Here is a 25193-nt window from a genome sequence, read left to right on the forward strand (position 1 = left end):
AGCTATTGTGAAGACACAACCTTAACTACCAAAACCAAAAGACTTTTCTGAAATTGTTCTTCATACATTGCTTTCATGCAGCAAAAGGCCTGGGTTTCGGAATGGCTGTTCACAAACAGCCAACACCTGCTCCTTTGTGCTTTTGCAAAATTTCATCTACATAAAACGTATTTTGCTAAACTCAGTGAAGAACGGGATCTCAGCTGGAAGGTCCCACCTTATCCCCAAGACCTTGGGAAATTATGTAGTCCTGAAGCAGCACTAGGACTGATGCATATCTAGCGAATTCTCACATGATTACACAAAAACATAAGGAGGAGGAAATACGATTTCACAATCAGTGTCAAAGTTCAGGAATAGATGACGGCAACCACTGCCCATGGAAGAACCATCCTTCCAGCAGTACCTCTAAGCAGAAGTGACACCCCCCATGCCCCCAGGCTACCCCACCAGAGCCCAGACCTTCTTCCTTGCCCGGTATCCACTCCCTGCCCCAAGCAGCATCTTCTGACAAACTTGTATGTTCTGGGATCGTCCAAGGCTGCGAGATACAGGAGGAACTAGCCTGAACGTGATGGTAACTTGCCTCTGAAGCACATGGGACAGCTTGTACCTCTCAGAGCTGCCATTTCCTAACATCAAAAAGTAATTAATCGAAGTTGACTTCCATCACAGAGTGAACACTCTGCCAACAGTTACCACATAATATTATGTTAGAAATTATACATGTTCACTACACTGGAGATGTGCCTAAGGCATTAACTGCAAGTGGTATTTTCAGCAGGGATGTGCATGTGGGCACGCGCACTGCAGTAAGAAAAGCCGTGGAAGTCATGGATTGCACAATGGTTTCCATAAACAGAATCTTCTGTTGAGAGCTTTCTCCTCTGCTGTACTAAAGTTTTCCATGTTTGGCCTCGGAAAAAAGCAGAATTGTTCTAAATACTTTGGGAATGAAAGAACTGTTCCCATCTCAAATCCATCACCGGGGAGAGAAACAGGAGTCTGATTTCACTGTGTTTGTTCTCTTCCAAGATCTACTTCAACATGTGGTATCTTCTCCATTTTCATCTTTAATTTTTGGTTCTTCCATTCCGAAAACATTAACTGAGGCAAGGTTTACTCAAACAGCCAAACGTACCTGGGCAGAGGGAAGCCCTGTCAGTGTTTTAAATCAGTTGGGACACCTAGGGATGGAGAGCTCATCAACTGAGCCTCACAAAGTGTGGACCACTTAGGAATAGCAGGACAGCAGCTTATGCCCTGCTTTTTCTATTTTGGAGCCTGGAAAGGTACTGAAAAACTGTAGTAGGCCTTAAACTACACAGTATGTAGACCTGTTAGAGAGAACAGAAGAGCAGCGGTGGCAAAATTCAATCATAAGTATGTAAAGATCACAGCCAACAGTCTAAAGCATTATTAACTAAATTCAGTCGATGGGTGAAATTCATATAAGGAACCAATTCCTGCCCTACGTACCATTTAAGCTGCTATTTCTTCAGGTAGCGCATAAACCCTATGATGGCATTTTAAGTTGGGTGATTTCACACTGAACCATTTCCAGAAGTCCTGTGAGATATGAAGCTCTACTGGATATTTACATTTGTTATGTTCAAAAGGAGGTTTTCTCCAGAAAAACTCAGGACATAAGGCAGATAAGCTGCAAGCAACGGAAGGTATCAGTCATGCACACAGAATGAAGTTTTCCCTTTACAATCTGACATTATCTACTTAGGCTGAAATATAATGTGTGTTTTCTTCTAAACATTAGAAAAATGAAACAAAAGCCCAAGCACAGACATTAAATTGCTATCAAGAGGAAAATCCGTATTATGCAGGTGACAGATTCCTCCAACAAAGCATTTAAAATAGCAAAATACGGGAAATACCATTGCCTGCCTTCAAATACCTGAAGAAAAGGTTAAGGAACACAAAAGGCAAAAGAGAAGGAAATATTAGCACACAACAGCATAAGCTAAGAGTGCAAAGTGTGTTAATTAGTGTGTTATAATGACTTCTGACAGCTTCGCATAATGCCTTTTCATCATCACACTGTTTCAATTACGCATTCTCCACTTCCCGCATGAAAACCAGCTTCACTATTATTTTTCACCTGCTGCTTCAGTATTAGGTTTAAGCACCTATGTCTTTCAAGAAAATAATTTTATTTTCCGGAATTTAATCACTGATTCCCTCAATAAACACTAGGGAAAAAATGCCCCTGCTCTGTGAAAACATGAAAGGAAAAGAACGGGAGATGTTACAATGTGGTATGTTTTGTTATCTTCAATACACCGTGATCCTCCATGCTTCAGAAAGCACTTGGTTAGAAGCCAATCCTGCAGCTCAGAGTTGGAGCACGTTGGGACAGAAACCTTAAAGCTGGACTAACTTTCCCCAAATGCCGAAAGAACGACGAAGCACTCCATTTTTCTTAACCTTTAGCTCAGCTATTAAACATGGAAACAAGCATTAAGACAAATGTCTGGAAGTTTGATCTACTAACAACATAAATTAAAAGCTCGCTATTTCATTACTAATGGCCTGGTGGGGAAATATGTACCTTCTAATTTACTTTTTTTTAACCTTGTGCCTTGACGAATCACAAATATGGAAATCCAAAATGAATGCATAAATGGGCTTAAATACTTTCCAAAGTATTTAAGTTCCAAATACTTTAAAACAGTGGATTATTTCATTATTCCCACTGAAATGGGGCATAATGAAGACTGGAAGACCACCTTGCTCCTCTCCTCGGAAGGCCAAGCAGTACACCATGATGCCAAATGCAAAGGATGTGTGCCACGGGGCAGACTGTGAACACGTTAAAGGAGCACAACTCCACGGCAGATCCCTACAGCCACTCACGGAAGCCAGCTCTGACAACAGACCTGAGACATAATGAATGGGTCTCCTCCTCCGCACGCCTCTGAGCTCACTCTGGGGAGAGGCAGCAGCAGGAGGACAATGATTGCCTCCGGGAAACAATCTTTCCCATCCCAAACTTTATGGGACACGCCCTATCTCCAGTCATGGTATGGGTGGAAGAATTCTTTCCATGCACTCATACACTGCTCTGTTACAACAAGTTGGGTAGATTCCTCCTCCATCCACTCCTGAAAGGTGCCAAGAACCTGTAATGCAAGTTGAGATTTTCAGCAGCGCTCTAGAGGTACCCAGAGCGTGACAGGACTCGGTGTTCAGAAAACCACCACAGGCAGAGAAGTGTTACACAGGGCAAATGATCTCCATCATTTAATGATAGTTTACCCTCGTAAGCTTCAATATACCCACGTTTTCAACCACTTCTCCACTCGTTTTATGAAACAATCACTTAGTAAGAAAACTCTTGACATGAAGCCACAAATAGAAACTCCTCTTTGAAATTTTCATGCAGCAACTCATCACTCAATTACTCCTCTTCCTTTTACATCTCAGTGAATTTTAATGCTGAAAATGGCATGGAGCTAAAAGGAAACTTTCTGGCCTAAATTCTGTACTTAGTCAGAGTTCTCAGTTCCTCTTCTCTGGCCCCTCTTCCCCCACAACATAATGCTTTAAGCCCTTAATTAAAGTTTATATGGCTAGGGTGACACTCCCAGGCAATGAAAATATATACTTGGAGGTTTGACAGCAATATCCTCCATCAAGCAATGCACCACATCTAGCAGCTGCAACGTTTTTTTAAGGCATTTTGATGCTTGTAGCAATCATGGATTGCTGGACTGAATTTTCAAACCGGGGCATCTTTTAAGCAAGACCCTTCAGGCTCCACAGTGTCTTTTTTTAAAAAAAAAAAATCTAAAGAATTATTTAGTGGCCAGATTTTCCCACACGCCATGCACTCATTCTGCAATCTCTATGAAAAGGCATCTAGTAAGATTTTAAATCAGCACTGGAGTGCTTAGAATGAGTATGTAGTAACAGATAAAATTTTAAGCTACTGAAGCTTATTATTTTCATCCTTAAAATCTATTCATGTAAGTGCAGCCACCTTCTAATTCAGAGCAGAAGATTTGAGATTTAAATGTAGGTTCACTTGAAGTGAATTTAACACACAAAAAGTGACAGGAGTTGGAAATACGGTTCTTTTGTGAATCGAAGAAAAAGAAACGAAAGAATAGAAGCAGCAAACAAATTACAAGACCTGTCAGCCTTGTTAGATATTGTGTTGAGAGCAGTGGGGATGAATGGGGACTTCCCACTTCTGTGCCTATCACAAACAAATGAAAATATAGGCATGGTTTTGAATACGGTATTTAGGATGTGACAGATAAGTCTTGGGAAGGCAAGTTTGCTTTCCCTGCTGAGAAAATAACATATCTCAATAACACTTCTTTCTTTCAAATTCTTCAGGACAGCGATTCACATAAGGCAATTCCAGTTTATTTTGACTGTTGACTCTGTGTTGACAATGTGAATTGGTAACTTCCGATATTCTACTGTAGGAAGCAGTCTTAAATGTGACAGCTCAAGCTGCAAAGAATTAATACCTTCAAAATTATACATCTCTTAATAAACCATCTTTCTTCCCAGCTATTCCAGCCTTCATTCCAGCATTCCAGCTTTGTGTTTGTTTTGTCCAAAAGGAGGGCATTTCGCTCCAGAATGTTATTCTTTCCATTATTTTGGAATTACACGCATCATCCATGCCTGAGTAAGCCCAGAAAAAATTAGGGGGGAAAAAAACCCCACAATTTGGAAAATCTGAATGGCAGAAATCGCTATCCTCCAGAAAGATCTGTGCTTATTCATATACTTGAAAAATTCCTTCTCTTAACATTTCCCTTATTTGAAGGGAACGACCGTATGCTATATGAACATACAGAATCACAGTGCTGTCCACAATATTGAAATAGATTTATGCAGGCAGCATATTTAACTCTGCAGTAACCATCTTGACATGAAGGGCACAAGCCAGCGAAAGAAAACCAATCTCTGCTTGCATAACTAAGGGTTGTGTCACTGCCACAACCTAAGCAATTGCTTTTAAATGTCAGGAGAAAACCTGCAAACTACATTAAGCTCCCAAAAAAGCTTTCTGAGCAAACATTTTCTGCCACCACTTTGTTCAAGTTGCTGAAATGACATCTCTAACAAAGGGCAAACTGAAATTCCTCCGTCTTAGAAGTCTCAAACAAGCACCATTCCTCTCAAGCAAGACACTCTTCTCATTTTTTACATTGTACCATGTCTTTCTCTAAGTATAAAAAGTACACCCTACTATTTGCTCACTATTGTCAAGTAATCTGAAAAGTATAGGAATGTAAAATTAAAGCTCTAACAAAACTGACATAAGCTTCAAAAACCATTCCATATCATGTGAAGTTTCCTGCTTCACTAAGTTTTATTGTTCTCCAGTTCTGATATGTAAAAGTCATTGTTCCATGTATTTTGAAGGTTTATACTTATGCAGGAATGTAGGAATGGTTGTGTAGGTAACTCCGAAATCAATCTCATTAGGGTAGAAAAAAGACTAGATGCCAAAACTCCTCTCTTACAAAGATAAAATGCAAATGCTCCACAGAAAGTGAAAACAGCTCCTCGGGGAATTGTCAGGAACTGGGCAAAAGAGCAATGCAAACGTTTCGTTTGTCAAGTAGCAACTTGAAGCAAGAGAACTGGGAGTGCTTGTGAGAACAGAAGAGCACTGCCAGCATGGTGCAGTGACACAGAAAGCCCGTGCCTCGCTCACTGACCATGCATGCTGACGCAAGGCCAATAAAAGAAAAGGAAATAGATAAAAATCTGTACATATGAAGTATATCCCATTTATTCCCTAAAGGATTTAGTAAATTCCACAAGTCTTCAGAAACGTAAAGATAAGCTAGCGACTCACGAAGGGTAAAGTGCTGTCGGTTTTCAAGCCAACTTCACTGCCTTCAGCAGGGACTTCAGGGGGAAACAATGTTTAACAACATCTCTCGCTGCTCTTAAAAAAAAGAGCTATCTAAATGGGACTCATAATTTAACCTTCTTCCCTTCAAAAAATTCTTCTCAAGAAAACGCTTCAAAATGAAGAAGGAAAACCTATTTACTCGTCTCTTTGTCAGCTTGTTAGTTAAGACTGAATTCTCCATACATTACAGTTATGTTCTGAACGCATTAAGTATGACTGATATTCAGGAAATAAAACAGCAGGATGTATTAATGATCCACCATGATTTCTTTTACTTTTTTTAAAAAAAAATTAATATAATTTAACAAAATATGAAAATGTTAAGAGCGTTCAGCTGGAAGAGGAAAATAGAACGATAAATATATCACCGTCTCTTTAATCCAAATATTTTCTTTAAAATAAATTCCACTTTCAAGCTTCATTTACAATCTCATTTGCACAGAGTTGCCAATCCTGATTAGCCCGAATGAACTCCCTAAACATGAAGGTGAAAACTCCCAGACAGTGATACAGCAGGAGATCAGAACACCTGCAGACATCCACTGTGCCACAAGAGACTTTCTTTTTACTTGGAATTACCCTCAAATGAATACCTTCAAACATAAAAGTACAAAAGAAAGGATCTCACAATCCTTGGTTACACAGAAACCTCCCATTTTAAAGACTGAAGAAAGGCATGCTGTTTCAGACGAAAAGCAAAGCAGCAAAGTAGCCTCTCTAGCTTTCAGAAACAACCATCACTTAAAAAGGGAGAAAAGCATGATTTTTTACCAAAGTCTCAAGACCCTTTTAATAGGATAACTAGTCATGACTGATGTTTCAGTAGGCAAGGTAAAGAAATATACGTTCAATCCCCAGTTGAATGCATAATTCTCCATGAAGACCCAAAATGCAACCATCTGAAAAGCCACGGTTTCTTTAAAAAAAACCCAAAACTCTGATAATTGTATAGATACTATGGACCAACTGCAGACAAAACTCACATCGTGAAACTAAGTAACAAATGCCTTAATAAAGGACGATTTTCACATGCAGCAAATCATCACATGCCATCTATTTCTGTTGATTATGGCATTTATTTGGTCAAGTATTCACAAGATAAAACTCCATGTGTTTTATCATAGAGTCTGGCCTGTTACAAATCATTATGTCTTAAGACTTTATTTGATTAGAAGGCAAGCTTAGACTAGTTCTTGCAACTTTGAGAAACTGCAATGAACCGTTTCCCAACATCTGATAGGAAGGAAGCAGAAGGAAAGAACTTTAAAATGTGTATAGTTTGATCAATGACATACAAACAATGTTTGAACAGTTGTGGTTGTTAAAAATGAATGCGTATTCCCTGCATGTATAGAAGAGAGTATCGCATATATCACACCTCATGCAGTAAAAAGAAATGTAAATCATCTTTTAACACATATATTAAACCAAATGAGATGAAAAATAAAATATCTTTAGTTATTGAACTTGCATTGTGAATTAACTATGGCCTGAATTAACAGAGCAGTTCAGATGAGAAAATAGTGGGAAAAAAACTGGAAACGTTTGAGCTTAGCTACACAGATACCGGATGAACGAGGACTGGTTTGCTTTCAGGATGATAGCATTTCCATTTCCCTATAGCCCAAGCTCAGGTGCTCCTCTTACATTTAGTAGGAATGAACCCTAAACCCTAATTTAAATTAGTCTGACTTCAATGAAACCCAAGATTTAGACATAACTTTGTACTACGAGAAAGTGTTTCTTCCATTAGATGCCATGAAGAAATAAACACTAAAATAAAAAAAGTTCACACCAAAGAGAAGCAAGTTGGACAATGAGTGGAGAAGGAAAGACAGCTGAGAAAGGGTGAGGGATGGTTGGGAAAACAATAAACTGATTGAGGATGCTCTGTCAGTCCCCGAAAAGACACGAAAACAACCAGGACAGATCGCCACTAAAAGTGACTGCCCAAGCAACTGCTGGAAAGGGAGGGGAAAGTCTGAAGAAGAAAAACACAGGAGCAGGGAAGGGATAATATAGTTGCCAGGCACAGCATTTAGATAAGAGATACTGTAGTTGAATCTGTTAATTGCACGCCTGCCATTTTATCAATTTGGAGGCTAAAGGTGCAAGATATAATGGATGCTGGGCTTGGAGCCAAACCGCAGCTCCTGCTGTTGAACATCCAGCTACTGTGAACCAAAAGGGGTGCTTTTATTTGTTAAAACATTGGGAAGTATATACATTGTTTTCCAAATATCAACAGCACATTTGTTACAATTTCTCCAATAAAATACACAATAATCCAACTGAGCATGAGGACTCATTTGTACTAAGGACAGCCCAGGGCTAATAGTTCAATGTAAGGTCCGGTATCAAAGAAACACCGTGAATTCCTCTGCCGTAGGCTGGGAGATATGTTTGGCTGGTTGGATAATGTGGAAAAGTGAGGCAAGTGTGGGAGGAAAACAAGCATGTGTAGCTCACGTGGCCAAAAATGGCACTACTGAGAGGTGACCACCTTGGAGGCGATCGCTTCAGAGCAGGGTTCCGTGCAGCTGGCCCTGCCCAAAGCCTTCCCTGTTTTAAAGCCACTGAATTCACCTCCTAAAGGAATGGGCAGATTAGGAATTTACTCGTTCGCTTTACAGTGATCCACTGAAATCTCAGGCTGCTCATACTGGCAGTCTGCTGGAAAAACACAAGCCAGGGACTTATCACACCTGTGTCTAATATGAATTGCTATTTATTTAATAAAACAGGATTCTTACGAGGAACTAGATTAGATAATGAGTTACAGAGTCATTTGCTTATACGCTTCTGCTTCAAATCCAACACTGAATTGCAGTGACAGAAAATTATTACCAAGTGATGCCGGTTCAGTGGATTCCTTGAAATGCGCTGATACCCTCAGTTGGTTCTCGGTGGGTAAGTTACTCTGATACAAAAGTCACATCCACAGTTGGAACTAATTCAAAGAATATTTTTAAGCACAGAATATTCCAAAACCTGAAAAAATTATGTTCCTCTCCTATTAAAAGACAGTCAACCTAAGTCAGATCTGGAAATTTTCTCTTTCCCATTGCTGTCATGCCGACTCACCTGCCTAATGTGGGTTATACACAGAGGTTTTTTTAATTTTTGTTTTTAAACAGGCACTGAAAGTCTGCATCCCTGCAGGCGTAAGCACAGCTCTGAGCTGTCTGGGAGAAGGAGAGCAAGACAAGTGGAAGGAGCTCTGCAGCTACAATCTAGATCTTCATATGCCACAGGACCACACGACACACCAGACAGCATCACGGCGTGTGAAAAGGCCAAAGTCCCCCAAGCTCTCAGGTGCAGGAGGTGAGGACTTGTCCCACTTTCAGAACATGCTGTGTCTGCCATACAGGGGATTTATCCATTTGTGCTGCCCTGATTTCTTATTCATAGTTATTGCGCCCCTAAAATATTGTTACTTAAAAAAAAAAAAAACCAAAAAAACAACCACAATACCAAAAAAGTCCTCTCTCATTTTCAGCCTCACCCCCTATGTACGATCACAAGAGATTCTCTGACCCATGAACTAACTGCTCTTTTTGACAAAACCATCTGGTGGAAAACCTAAATAAAGCATTGTCTAAAATGAATAACAAAAAGACAGGGAAAAAATAAGAGGAAATCTTATTGAGTTTTTAGAGATCTTGAAGTGTTATAAATTACATTAACATGACAAAAAGTGTCTAGTGAACTGATATACTTGCATATCTAATTTTCTTAAAAGGAGAAAAACCCAGATACCCCAATCACATAACTGAAGTTATAAGGAAAGAGGAAAGAGGAAAGAAAGAGGACTCGTGGATCTGTAGCTGCAATAGGACATCCAAGTATCACAGACCTTCAACATGGATCTTCTGCCTCTTCTCTGACACCTTTGAATTCACCATGAGGGGAAACCTGTACACAAGTTTTCTTTACTTCTACCCTAATTATTCCCTTCCCTAATTATTCCAATACAGTGACATTCCAGCTGATGTAACATGACTTAGATTTTCTTTCACACCCCACTCTGGGGTGTCAGATAGGTCCCTCTCCTTGCCAAAAGCAGCAAAAAAAGTCAAAGTGGTGGCTGTGCCACACAAGAGCTAATTTAACTCGGGAGCATGAGCTAGCAAGAAAGGCAAGGGCAACACTGGAAGCGTTTTCACCATAACCACTGCAAAAACTTTAATCCAAACGAGGTGGGGCTTTTGTTGTTTGGAGGGTTTCATCTTTGTTTTGTTTTGTTTTTCTTTTGTAATCTGGAGGGAAATATCAGTCTTGGCTAAAACTTATCTTTATGTTGAACACAGTCTCCATTTATAGATGAGCAAGACAGGTAATAAATATTCTTTAACAATAAATCACAACAAGAGGGGATTTTTTATGCCCTTCAAAAAACATGAAATAAGGGGGGATCCTGGCAGTGATGGGGAGGCAGTTTTATTCTTAAGTTGTGGTCAATCGTTCAAAGCCAAAGCTCATTTTCTAAAGTTGTCTTTCATTGCCAAGTGTAAGATTCTGATTTAAAATGACTTGTTTTGCGTCTTTGTTCATGTTCAACTCTCTAAACTGAAAGAAATCCAACAATATTCATGGCTCCCCAGTCAATTTTGTGTTAACTTTGCTTCCAGCTTCTCATGAATAGGACTGTATTACAACAAATTAATTTTAAATGAACAGTCTTCCCTGGAAACGTTTCTGCTCCATTTTGTGAAAAAAAAAGGGTTTTTAAACAAGATTACACCTCTGACAGGATTACATCTGACACAAATGCAATCTTTTACTAGAATGAATTGTGATTTCCAAAACTGTGGGCTTTCAGAGCATATTACATGACATTATTTTGCTATCCATGACACCTCCCAAACTCCCAATGATTTTTCCCTTTCTCTGCTTCACATATAACATGTGTGGGGTTTCCCCAGTTCTATCGGAGAATTAAAAATTAATAATGCAACTGTTAAAACAAAAAGCTTCAACAAGAAACTGTTTCCTCCTTTGTGTTCGTGGGTACTTCATACAGTTTAGAGTCTTGATGACCTGCTGTTTATAGACTGTGCAGGCTACAAGATATTAAACAATATTCTTACCGTATTCTTCCTTTCCCAAAACCGACCCACGTATTTTAATTCTAATGCAAACACTGCATAAAATTATACTGAAAATGTAGTAAGAAATTTGCAAGAAAAACAAACGTGATCCAGACAGACACACATATAATTAGATATCAAAGGGGTTATTTTTAGTGTTGCAAAGTATTTCTCATTTATGTATTTATTTATTTATAAGCCTGGAAAAGCCTTGGAAAGCTACCAACTATTTTTATTGAAAACTAAATAGGAAGCATACTCAGAAGCGTGCAGTGATGTATCAAACCCATTCTTTTTTGCCACGTTGAAACATTAAAATGGTCAGAGGTTTCACTGGCTCTCTCTCTGATACATCAGTAGAAAATACAAGAATTCAGACCACTGTGTCTGAGGTTAAAGGGAATTCAACATAACTCACTTTCCCAAGGAGCCAGATAAGATTTGTAGCACGACAAACAGCTAAGGAAGAGTATGCAAGAAGACGTAATTCAAAGCTGGTGACAGTTGTTTAATTAACACTTTCTTCTGGCTTCTTACTGCGTATATTATTTTATACAAATTACACTCACCTACAAACCAGCATGTGGGCAGAAACGGCTATAAAAAAGTTTACATTGGACGTATGGTATCTTGCATTAATACACTTTCCTCCTAAACTTGGTCCTAGAACTATCATCGCTCACTTGGAGTACCGCTGGGTCTTTTTTGTTACCATTTGGGTTTTTTGTTAACGTTTGGTTTTCATGTTAGTACTCAAAGACATCCAGAAAGTTGTAAAGCCCAGACCAGAGTGATGGCTGTGCCCTGCACATCATGCATTTCTAAGTTCCTCTGTATTCCCACAGTGAAACTACAGTCCTCATCCGGCAAGCCAAGAGCCCCGTCCTGCAACCACTGAAAAGTAACAACATGTCTTCTCCAAGTAATCTGAAAATGGCCAAAAATCAATGACATCCAGAACGTACTTTTTTCCTTATCAGATAATTAACGTAAAAGAAACTGTCATGTAGCCGTAAGAGAGTAAGTGGTAGAACATCTGCAAGTCACACAATGGTGTAAATAATCTAAAACACGGACTAGCACGTACAGAAAAAATATAAAGACACACATAGATAAATAAATATACATCCCCTCCACCACTTGGTTTTCCTTTTTTTTTGTAAAAAGTTACAAAATCACTGACGATAACTCAAGATTCTTCATAAACATCATCAAAAACTCACAAATATCAAAAAAGAAGGGAAGGAATCTGAGAAGTCTAAGAAGAAATGAAAAAATAATACCTAATGTATCCTCTTCAACTCGTACAAAATATTTCAAATAAAAATAAAAAACAAAAAATAAAAATCTGTATGTGAAGACAATGTTAAGAAAAGAAGGATGCTATCGGAAAGCTAAAAAAACAGGGAACTAATTTTTCATAAATTCCTACTGCTGCACAACGACAACAACAACAACAAAGTCCATGTGATTTGGATCCCACACTCAAAGGCAAAATGTCCTGGATGGTGGTATCTTTTCTCAGTAGTGAAACAGCATGTAAAATATTTTTTTTTTTTTTTAAACAATCTGGTTAAGCAGCATTTAGATTCTTTCCTACAGCAATTTAAACATTATTTACGTTCCACAGTCTCCCACCTGATGTCTTCTTCCTAAAGAGAAATGTTTCAAATGTTTGACCTCAGTTTTTTACCAAGAAAATATGTTTCATCTGCGCACTTAGTTTGTGTGAAACTGCCTCAAGATTCCTCTGCTGCATGAAGGAAAGACCTTTTTAAAATCATTTTACATAACCTTCCCGTCCTATCCCCTTCAGAATGGATTAAAGGAATTAGATTACAGGTAAAGAACTCTTCTTGAAACAGTCCCACTTTTCATCCACAAGATTCTTCCAAAATATAGTCAGAAAAAATAAAAGTAAAATTGGCAGCTTTAAACCTCAAGTAAAAAGCAAGGTTTGTGGGTGAGTGAAGGATAATTAAAAAAAAATATCACAGCACCTTTCACGTCCTTATTATTCCTTTTGCTTTATTTCAAAATAGTAGAATAAAAATAGCTATGTCCTTATTTATTACCTACAAGCTGATTATTACCATTTGAAAATAATTTGTCATATTTTTGGCTGAGGAATACGCAGGTTCAGCAGAAAAAGGAATCCTACACTTTGCTTGCAAGAAGAAAATTAGGCTGTACTGTTTTTAAAACATTCCAGATACAATAATATAATTATTATTAATCTGAAGAAATGATATGAAGCTAATGACCTCTGAGAGGCTACAATTTTAAACCTTTTTCCTACCCCAGGGAGATAGAGAATCAGCAGTTAGTGTTCCAATTCAGGCCCCAAGCCTGTGCCAACATATTTTATAAGCTAAATCCAGGTTTAGGAGACAGGCTGCATATTTTTCAGAGACTAAACCAGCATAAATCACGAAGTGCCAACACACTATGAGGTTAATGTTGTGTTTTACTACAGTAAGCAACTTCTATCACCATTTAAAATGAGACAAGCAAAATTCAGGCAGACAAAATTTCATGCATCGAAGATTAATTTTTCAAGTACTGAGCGTAGGCTTTGGCTACTGGGGGAACATATTAAAGTGGGAGCAGCAGCAACCACTGCAGTTAAAGGAGCATAAACATTTCCATTATAACCCATTATAACCCCTTCTCCTTGTCAGCTGACTGTGGCCATCAGAATTTTCTTTATTTTCCTACTACCCATTAGACTTTTTATTTTTTCTCATTATTATTTGAGTAAAAAGGACCAACTATATCCAAGTACAGAGGAAAGAAAATATATTAGCCTTAAGGGGCACAACGCCCTGCTCCAGTGCCAACATGCCTAAGGAATGACTATATGCCACCAGTGTGAAAAGCCATGTTCCAGTGAAAACTATTCTTCACTGAATTAGGAGACATTTTGAATAGCACCTTACACATTAATCAAGCATTAGAAAAGTCTTTACACCTCGTAACTTTCTCTTTCATCAAGAGGGTATCCTGAGGGTGAACCCCAGCACGCTGGACGCTGACGCCAGGGAACCGTGGTGCCAAACAGCGTGGGCTGCCGCCACCGTCACGCCATGCTGCAAACTCACTTCTGCAACTGCTTTCAGCAACACCGAGGATTAGATCTTTGCAGAAATTGTAGACGTCCAGAATTACACAAGTAAGGCCAGGGAGGAAAATTCATGGCATCAAGTTTCCATTGCCTGCCATGACATCATATTCACACACACGTTATAAGCCAACGGTGGACCCAATTACTGAGCAAATGGTTCAGTTCTCCTCTAAGCTTTGTCTGTGCCCACTCCCGTCCTGGAGTTCAGTGTTCAACGACCTGATTGTAACAAGTGATGCCCAGAAGAAGAGGATTTAGATTTGGCAGTGAAGATCAATAGTAAAACATTTCCTTTAGCCACAACGCACACATTTGTTAACTGCACAATTTGATGTGAAAGGAGAATTTCCAGCAGTACACGCCGCAGTTAACCACAGCACGACACTACACAGAGCACTGACAAACCTGCACTCCGGTCCATTCACAAATTGAATTTTAAAGAATCTATCCATTAAAAAACGTGTACGAGCTAGGCTCAAATCCAAAGACAAAGACCATATGCTCTCCTGATGGAAGATTCTTGTTGATTCATATCCACACATTTCAACTGGTAGCTACAGCACTTGTCCATTTTCTATCCAAACTGACGACAGACCCTGAGCAGACTTGGAAGAGAATTAGAATTAGTTTGAACTTGTTTAGTTGAAGTTGATAAATGCATTCCCTGTTATTCCCCACGAGCCTTAACTTCTCCCTTTTTTGTGTGTATGTGGGGGGGTGTACCTAAGGGAGAGACAAGCCATAAAGCTTTACAATATACCATAAAACACTCTCTAAAATCTAAGCAGGCTTTAGGACCAAAAAAGTAATAATTAATATTTCCCTTCCAACACATTGACAGCATAGGCAATGTATGCTGTTGCTAATGGTGAATATAGTAGGTCATTAAGATCACTGGAGCCAATTAGACCAAATTAAAACACTCTAAAGACATCGCTACACTTATTTTCAAAATGGTCATAAAATACATAAACTGAGCGTATAAAAAACCTTTTGAACCCTAGACACAACTCAGAAGAAAAACATACAAATACGTAGTAAGTGGTTTTGTAAACCATAAAAAGATCCTTTTCCAAAGAAATCAAAATGACAACAATATCACTCAAGAACAAGGGGTCTTGGATGTTTGAGTAATATTAACTTGCTTTGCTTCAATTCAAATTTAGTTTTAAATATTTAAGCAATGATAAAGACTTGAGGCGTACAAAAAGGGACAGCAAACAGCTGCCGCAGCTCAGTGCTGTTTCAGGAAATACCTAACTAGAGCTTTTTCCGGCTATCTTTTTTTGCAGTAAGTGTCATGCAGTTTGGGCACAATGCTGACAATAATGGCAAGTTACTCAGCTAAGGCAAAGAGCATAAAGACATCCCTCCTGGAAAACTATCATAACATTGATGAAGCTTCAATTATATTAATGATTGTGTGGCCAGCAGGTTGAGGGAGGTGATTCTGCCCCTCTACTCGGCTCTCGTGAGACCCCACCTGGAATACTGTTTTCAGCTCTGGGGACTCCCAACATCAGAAAGACATGGAGCTGTTGGAGAGGGTCCAGAGGAGGCCACAAAGATGATCTGAGGGTTGGAGCACCTCTCCTGTGAAGACTGATAGAGTTAGGGTTGTTCAGCCTGGAGAAGAGAAGGCTCCGGGGAGACCTTCCAGCAGCTTTCCAGTACTTAAAGGGGGCCTACAAGAAAGCTGGAGAGGGACTTTTTACAAGGGCATGTAGTGATAGGACAAGGAGTAATGGCTTTAAATTGAAAGAGGGCAGATTTAGATTAGATCTAATGAAGAAACTCTTCACTGTGAGGGCGGTGAGGCACTGGAACAGGTTGCCCAGAGAAGCTGTGGATGCCCCATCCCTGGAAGTGTCCAAGGCCAAGTTGGACAAGGCTTTGAGCAATGTGATCTAGCGGAAGGTGTCCCTGTCGATGGCAGGGAGGTTGGAATTCAATGATCTTTAACGTCCCCTCCAGCCAAGCCATTCTATGATTCCATGACTGCGTCACCCTATGCTTATCAGCAGATTACAACTGAAATTTCGTCAAACTTCAGTCCATTTATGCATTTGGTGGCACATCTGTTTTCACTTAAATATTTGCAACTTGTCCAACACAGAGCTAGTAACCAAGTTAGTCTTCTCTAAGCAATCCTCTCTTGGCCACATATTGCTCACTTTTAATGTCTTCCTTTTCAATTCCTAGACTTATTTTTCAGTTCCCAGACTTAACTTTCCAGAAGAAATAGGGAGGTACCAAACTGAACAATCATGCAAAGATAATGCTCTTCCGCACAGCAGAAGGAAGTATCTCTCTGACTCTCACACATCAGAAATTTAGAATAATTTGAAACAAAATGTACATATTACGAAATCAATCAAGGTTTTATAAATAAGTAAACAAAGTTCTTTGTGAAATCCCAGAAATTCGGATAAGACACTTTAATATTATGCCCCATTTTTACAATTGATCAGTTTTGGAGTACTGGAGTAGAGTTTTGGAGTTCAATTTCTGCATAATCAACCTTTTAATTACAGCTCTGCAAGTGATCTCCAAGTAAATATGGAGATATTTAAAATCACTATCCTTACAGCCTTACTTTAAAATAATATCCTCTAAATATTAATCTTTTAAATACAGAAAATTATGTCTATATAATAGAAGCACACTTTTTAATCTCTACTTTTTAATCTCCACTTTTTAATCTGATTAAACAAATTTAAAGGCTGATTCCTCCTACTGTGTTTAATACTAGCACTCCTCTTAACTACTTATTTCACAGCAGGAACTGTCTTTGAGAGCACATTCACATTATTACTCCAGATTGATCTACACAGTGACTTTGGACCAGAAGACTATGCTATAGATGGCATTTCATAAAGGACATTGGTTAAAGCAATGTATCAAGCAAACAGAAAAATTTATTCTAAATATTATAGCTTTATTAACAACATAAAACAATGTATTAGAAACTGCCTAACATTTCCAGCAAGGCACCCCCACTGAAAGTCCACCTTTCACATGTAATTTACCGATGGTTGGCTCTATCCCATATTAGAGGCCATAAGATTTTATTTTCCTAGGTTTAGGGCTTTTATTATCAAACATTTTTCAAAAAAAAAGAAAGAAGTTATTACTAGACATATTGACAATAGGAAGAAGTTAGTTTGGGGATCCTTCCCTGCCAAGGTCGGGGTACCAATTACCTTTGTTGGATGTTGTCACCACATCTTCAATTGGTTTTAAGCCCGTTAAATACCTTGCAGAATGGGACTGTATTTTTTAATGCGTTCTGACAAGGTCCTTTTTACGATGGACCTCTGCAAGTAGATAACAAGCTACAAGGCTGTTATGGACCCTTGGTTCCAGCCATAAACACAATTTACATTCAGACCATTTTCTGCCAGTAGAGCCAACTGAGACTATTAATCAAATGAGAAAGAAAACAAGCATTTGTAGAGCTTTAAACAGATACTGTTCATCTGTTATTTAAAGCATGACGGTATCAGAGCACTGCTCAATGTTTGAAGACCAGTTGTACAATATTTAGAATGAACTTTTCTTTAAAAGGAACAACAATATGAAGTACAGAAGTTAAGTAATTGATGATTGCTCCGGGAGAGCATTAAAGGAAAATAGAGCAAAAAGCACTGCCTTTTTCAGCCCTCTGAAGCACTATGAAAACGTGGGTGTCTGCATAGGTGTTTGCTGAAAAACAACAATAGATGACATCAACCGAATTATGTATTCAGTAAATAACTCGGTTGGCATTTGGGGGGGCTTTGTGTAGGCTTTCACAGCACAGAAGGCAGATGGTGATCACACTGACTTCTGTAAAACTGTACTGAACGTTACATTAACTGGTAATTAGAAAACTCAATTTGATTTCACTTCCATTTTCATACAGAAAATTTTTTGGTGTTTTAAAATATATATCTTGAAAAGTTCATAAAGCAACACCTCTAGGCTATAGACATGTTAATCTTGGTCTGTTCACACTATTAGGATAAAAAGAAGAGGAAAAAAAGGAACTATTTAATGTATTCTCTCCCTGAACATTTACTGTTACTTGTGTATTTCACAAACTGATCTCTGACTCAGATGCAACAAGAACAAATCACAGAAAGCCAGCCTATACCCTAAATCTTTGCATTTTTCAGCCAGACTTTGTTTTTCAATTTTTCCTTTGTGAAGAAATTATTCATCAGACATGTTCTTATTTACCCTCAGTAAATACAGTCAAGTATTCAATAAAAATACAATAGATCGTAAAGGAGATTGCCAGGGGGTTTTTTATTTACCAACTACCAGCTTCCTAACAAAGCACACCTTCCTTCAAATGCCAAATTTAATTCCAACTTCCTCCAAGTTGTGTATAAAACAAAGCAATATGCTGCATGATCTTTGAATACTAAATCTTCCTTAACATGGACTCTTCAGCTAAAGTCGAGGTCCCGTATCACACAGAACACACGCGGGCTGCTCCCTCCCAGAGCAGCTTTGCTGATTTCAGTAAACTGCTTCCAAGTAAACCATTTCAGGATCAAGAACTAGAGATGGGAAAATCCCAGGGGTAGGAAATATGATTGTAACATTTTACAATTCTGTTAAATAACAAAAAAAATAACAATTCATCGTGCTAGGAAATACATTTCACATTTACTATCATTACTCATCCAACTACAACCATGAGAAGAGCAGAAACAACAAAATAATCATTGCACTACTCAAACTGTTAATGGATTATTGCAGTTGGTCTCCTATACACAAATAGATAAGAGAAAAGCAAACTCGTTGTGAAGGCTGGCAGTTCTCCATTTATAACCTTCAACAAATTGCTGACACACAAAATTTTATCACACCACATCTGGATGGGGAAATCCGGACCTCTCGTCACGTTGCTGCTCTCATCGCAAAAATCAGATACGAAATACTTTCCACAGTTAAATTTTAATACTATTACGACAAAGTGAAATAGAGTGGTAAAAGATATCCTGTGGCTCTATAGCTCTACACAAGTCATGACTGTTTGATCACTTTCCGATGAATGGTCTACGAGGCACAATAATTTAATGATTCTACAACCAAAACTTTCTAAAGGGAAAACGAAATCAAACAACAGTTGGTGAACACAAATATGTTTTAAGGAAAAAATCTAAAAAATCAACAGTATCTAATTCGCAGCCTCTGCATGCAAACTGTACAGTTCCCTCCTTGTGCTGTGTGTCAGTTTAGGTATCCTTTCCCCCTCTCATGTTGACGCATGATCAAACAGAAACAGAGGTGTCTTCCATGCAACTTCAATTTCTAAGAATATTGATTAAGCAGAACATTGACTTTTCTCTATGTCTGGTTACAGGTTTTATTTCCAACTGCAAGTGATAATGGGTTTTCTCATTGTTTTTGTGATTCCTAAATAAAGAACAAACCAAAAACACTTTCTATAGTCTTTCAAACAGGATCCCACTCTACAAACCTAGCTTAAGCAAGATCCATTAAACTGCTGTAAAATTTAAAGGGAGGCCACACCTCAGACAAGACCCTTTCTCTTTGTAGCACAGTTCAGTTTTTGTTGTTTTGGTACCTTGTAGTTAATTTCTCTCACTAAAATACATAGAAGGAATTAGGCACCTATGGATGAGCAGCTTTTCCGTCCCTTCCAAGACTTTTTTTTTTTTAAAGGAGAAGAATTAAGTATCAAAAATTTCCAGTAGAGTAAATTACAATGTGTTATCAAACAATTCTATCAGTTCTACAGGAATCCGGTGAAGATTTTGGCCATACACAAACCCAACATAACTACCACATTGAATCTTCCTCAACAATTTCCCTGAGCTCTAGTCAAATTAACCTTTCATAAATAACCATTAACATGTAGTAAAATTACATATAAAACACAGAAAAGTTTTCCTGTATATAGCAATTATCACGGTCAAGGAAACAACTGGTAGCTCTCATCATCATCACAGAAGATGCCACCACATGACTGGGAACATTATTTTCTCCTTTACCTAAGGCATTAAGGGCCACAGGAACCTAAAAAGATACCTGCTACTGCAGTAAGTATTTGATTTTGCATGAAAAAATGTAGAACAAATTAAGAGAGCAGATCTAAATACATTTGAATAAGCCATGTTCCTAGTGCAAACCGTGTATTACAAAAAAAAAGAGATCTTGAACTCTAGTTATACGCTGTTTGTAACGCTTTCTTGGTATTTGTATCATCATATACACAATTCTGTCAGATCCTAACGTGCAGAGATTTCCTACTTTTTATTCTGACATAATAAACTAGCTGACCAACGTACTGTCCACACATTAGATTTTTTCCGGGACAAACTCAACATCTACGCAACAAGGTCAAATAGCAGTCTTCCTACTTTAAATAGGATGAGAGTTTTGACAATTCCACTTTCAACGTGAAAATACTCCAGGACTGAGCTGTACTCTGCTGAAAGCTAAAGTGTGACAGTCAGATGCCTTCACAGTAATTGCCAATCAGCCTCTACGTAGCAGCTGAAAACACAATACATCACTTTGATCTTCTCAGCTCTCAAAGCACTCGGAATCAAGGAATCTTCATGAAGAATATGAAATACGCAACATTTCCAAAAATTGTCTCCACGGAACTTAAATATGATAATGCACATTTTGTTCACACTTCATAAAGCACTTCCAATCCTTTATTATGCATATGAAAGGATAAGTTTTAGCTTGCAAAAAATAAACACGAAAGATACTTTATGTTTTAGAGACGTGTAGGTTTTCATCGGATAACACAGGTGAAATAATCATTTGGAAAAGCCTGAATTGCTTTGAGGGGAAGACATTATTACAGAACATGCTTAATTAAGTCCCACTGCTAATTTTGCAAAATGAATACCTTGTTGAATTAGACTACAGGGAAACACAGCATGCACACCAGCTCCACGTGCTTAAACCAAAAAGAAAACGCTGAGAAAGGGTCAACTTACATTTTGCAGGTAGGTCATATCCACACGTGATTTTCGCCTGTCCAGTCTCACAGCCACTCAGGTTGCGACATTCAGCAACCAAGCAGGGCCCAGCAGCTCGGTGTATACAGCCATCCACTGCCAAAGCAAACCCAGAAACTTTTGTGAAAAGCCAGTCTTGATGTTGCCTTCACACAAATACATGGTAACAAGCATTTACTGCTTATTGTTACTCTCACAGCACAGTCCTACTGATCTGTAAGTAGATATCCAAATACATACAAACGTGTTTTCTGCCAGAATTACTCAACGCGTTTACCAAAAAAAACAGGATTTAGTCAACTTCTGCTAATTGAAAAGAAAACACTTGGTAAAGCAGAATGAAAATTTCAATATTAGAAAAGGGTCTTGTTCGAGTCTCACTACAAATTATGAAAACAAATTTGATCCCCAACTGAACGGCAAACTCTCTTTTATTATGTACCTCTGACACACCTGCAATTACACACACTCTTTAATGTCACCATTCTATTAATGCCTTCTACAAAAATTCCAAGAAATAACGCACATGGATTTGAAATATAAAAAATACTTTGCTTTGACCTTTCTTCTTTTTTACATTTTTCAATTTTGCATTATTCATGCAATACTTTGGAGTTAATTAAATAATAATTACTAAAAGTTGCAATTGCAGCTAAGTGTGCATGAAAATTAGTAGAGTGCATAGATCTTACTACCCTTGGGAGCCAGCAAAAGAATAGTAACATCAGGAAGGAATAAAAAAGGCTGCTGGCACAGCATTTCTGCCCTCTCAACATGCAATCAAAGAAATCATTTACTGCAATTATGGAAAAAAGTTTAAGAAAAAGGAAACCAAAAAAGATAAGGGAACTACTGTGTGCACAAACGTATTAACTACGGCAAGGCCCTAAGTCAGCAGCGATGATGAAGTTCCACCACAAGAAATAACCATCGTATAAACTACCCTATCAATTCAGAAAAGGTAAAATAAGCTAAAGTATCAAGGCTAAATGAATACTTATGGAGACAAGAAAGGAAGATTCTGTATGCATTTGGTCCAACATTTATTTCAGATTTTACCTCAGACTTAACCAGTTCAGAGTTACGGCAGTGCCCAACAGCAAGTTTGAAGCAATTAAACCCGAGAAGGTTTGAAAAGCCAAGTGGAGATGGGTTTTCAAGAGATGCACATAATCTGTTCACAGCACAAGCTGTGTAGCTTTCTACAGGTCAGCACGGCAGCACTTGGGCATGGCAAGGCTGAGGCCCCCAGCATTCCGACCGAGCACTGATCTTCTCCAGGTGCAGGGACACTAGGTAACGCTCTCACCCCAACATGTTTTTTGAAGCCAGAATGGAAATGACGACTGGCCATTCTGGGAATAGCTGGTTTTGCAAGGTGTTGAGTAATTCCCTGAAGCCACATATCCCCAAGTGGAGGGGCAGATAATATCTGTATCTGAACGAAGCCGCCTGCTACTAGGTGTTAAAAACTCAACTGTCTTTTTTGAGGTGTTCTATGCTAGAGTTAATATTCAGATAACGCAGTAAAATTGGATAAGTGGTTCCTTGTAATACTCCATACCCATCCTGGACACAGTACCACTGGTTTTTAAAACGTCATTTTGAAATACTTTATATCAGACAGATAATTACAGGATCATGTTGAACTTTCAATGAAATTTTCTAATATTTTCATATAGAAAAGAATGTGGATGCCAAGTCACCATCATAAGCATGTTGTGCACTATCCACGCCACGATGCCAAGTCTTCTTACTCTACCTTAGCTGAACTTTTGCTTTTAAAATCTCTGCTCAACAGACTCTAAGATGCTAATGTGGGAATAATATTTTGTAACCTCAAGGGGAAAAAAGAACGCTCAAAATCTATCCTGTGCTCATAATATCCGATTTAATTATTTTAACTTAATTACAAAATGCTTTTCCAAACCAAGCAGGATAAGTAAACCAGTCTGCATTGAAACCTCAAGTATATTTTTATAAGCACCACCACCACAATCTTTACCAACATTAGTATTTCCTGAGACATTAACATAAAAACAGCAGTGATGATTAGGACTAGCACCTTCTGCATGATCCTCTACAGAGGAACAAGTCTTTCACCTCAGGAGTACTGGACAAGGGCTCAAGTCCATGCAATTATTCCCTTGGCAGTGCATTAATCCTTTCCACCCCTAAGCTCCTTCTTGTCCCTAACAAGTCGGCACCCTCTCTTGAGCAGTGCCTGTGCAATGATTTGTTCAGCTACCCTCTCAACCAAATCATCTGGATAAATCAGCCTCTTTTTCCTCAAACTCCATTCACTTTAACCCAAGTCCAGCTCAGAGCACATCCAAAAAACAGAACCTGCAAAAAGAAACCCCTGCCTCTGGCAGGGAAGTGAAAGCACAGATTTGTCACTAGTAAATCTGCAGTGTATTAACAACCTCAGTATGTTACCATACCACACGCCACACCACCAGCTGTGATGGCCAACACGTAGGCAGTCCCAGCCTCCCATCTATAAACCACCTCATGGTGGAAGAATGCTCTTAATGCACATACACATATATCCAGAAAGATGAAAACGTAATTGAAAAAAATTAAATCCTTAGCGGAGGAAAGTAAATTCTATCATAACCAATTTTGACATATGACAAGGAAAATGGAAGACATCTGCCAAAACCAAACAAGTAGACGTGCACGCTTTCCTTATAAAGGTGGCATAACAGAAAATGATTGAATACTTCAGACAGGCATAGATGGAAATGTAGACATTAGCATTTGATATACCTCAGTAACTGATGACATAAAAGAATGAAGGGGAAGGGAGGGTGGAACTACCAACAAAAAAAATCTCAAAAACCCAAACACCAAACCATCCACAAGTTTCTGAGTAACCTCTTTTTTCTACCATATTTTATTAAATATTTGAGCAGAGATGACCTCTGATCTATGTACGCTTTTTGCATTTAATAGGATAACGCAGCAAATCATGCTAGAAATACTTTGTTTCCAAGAATAAACACAATCTACAACGCAAGTTTGGTAATTCTTAAAGCAAAAATCCAAGCAGTGAAATATCTTGCCAAATAGGAGCACTCTACATTGCATAAAGGAAAAAAATTGGCAAAGGTGGAGCTGATTAGCAAATCTCAATGTGCTACTTCAGCCTCTGCTAAAACATGCCTTAGCTGTATTAATTCAAAAAAACATGGAACAGGCATGCACAAGACATTTACATGAGATATTTTGTTTTCTGGAAATGTGCACTGACTAGTAATGCAAGTGTACAGAAAAGTAAGCATTGTTAACACGGAAACTTTATGGAAATTACAGATAACGGCAGCAACCTCAGGAAGGAAAAATGATGGTCAAAGATATATTGTTATTGGAGGAGGAAGAGATTTACATGATAATAATGGCATGCTGCCAAATTACTTTTATAGGAAAGTGAAGAATCTTTGATATATTGGTTCCAGATACTTCATCTGGATCATCAGCTTGATACATAGATGCTGATCTGCATTTTTCAGAACAGATTTGGAAAATGTGACACTGTACTCCACTGATCCTTCCCTGGCATTTCTTTGTGCAACTGGCTGAAAAACCCAGGCACTTCTGCTCAAATCTGACTTGCGTCACGTGACAGTGATAAGGAATTACGCGTTATCAGCGTTTTCTGCAACCAATGAAAAATGTCATTTTACTTCAAAGCTATCACTCTGCCTCGACATATACCTTCTTTCTACAGGCTATCTTCCTGTCCAGGTTTATGGAAATCACATATATACTTTGGATCGTTTATGTACACAAGGGACCTGGCATTTCACAGCTAAGGGAAAGGTGCGGGAAAATCCCACAGACAAAACCACCCATCATAATGAGTTTGACAAGAAATCCCATCTCCGGTCTGCATGATGATTAACTGGCATTTCTAAGTACTGGTAACACTTGAAGGTACTTGAGACAGGACTGCTAACTGTCCTTATCGATACTGTGCTTCTTGATATAATTTTCACACTTATAAACCAAGCTATGCCTGAGCATTTTTCACAGTACCAATACTAAATGAGTCCTGCTTGAGGCCACCAAAGAGGTGGCAA

General features: G+C 38.5%; 1 protein-coding gene across 1 annotated transcript in view; it reads right to left on the reverse strand.

Moving 5' to 3' along the window:
- The window catches only part of MACROD2 (mono-ADP ribosylhydrolase 2), an 899313-nt gene that overhangs the window by 607920 nt on the left and 266200 nt on the right, over nucleotides 1-25193 (reverse strand). The window contains exon 5 of the mRNA XM_086626501.1: nucleotides 21088-21204. Coding sequence (XP_086482627.1) covers nucleotides 21088-21204 — 117 coding nt within the window. The remainder of the gene's footprint in view (nucleotides 1-21087; nucleotides 21205-25193) is intronic.

This window comes from Tauraco erythrolophus, chromosome 2 (genome assembly GCF_009769465.1).
Source record: "Tauraco erythrolophus isolate bTauEry1 chromosome 2, bTauEry1.pri, whole genome shotgun sequence".
Taxonomy (NCBI): Eukaryota; Metazoa; Chordata; class Aves; order Musophagiformes; family Musophagidae; genus Tauraco; species Tauraco erythrolophus.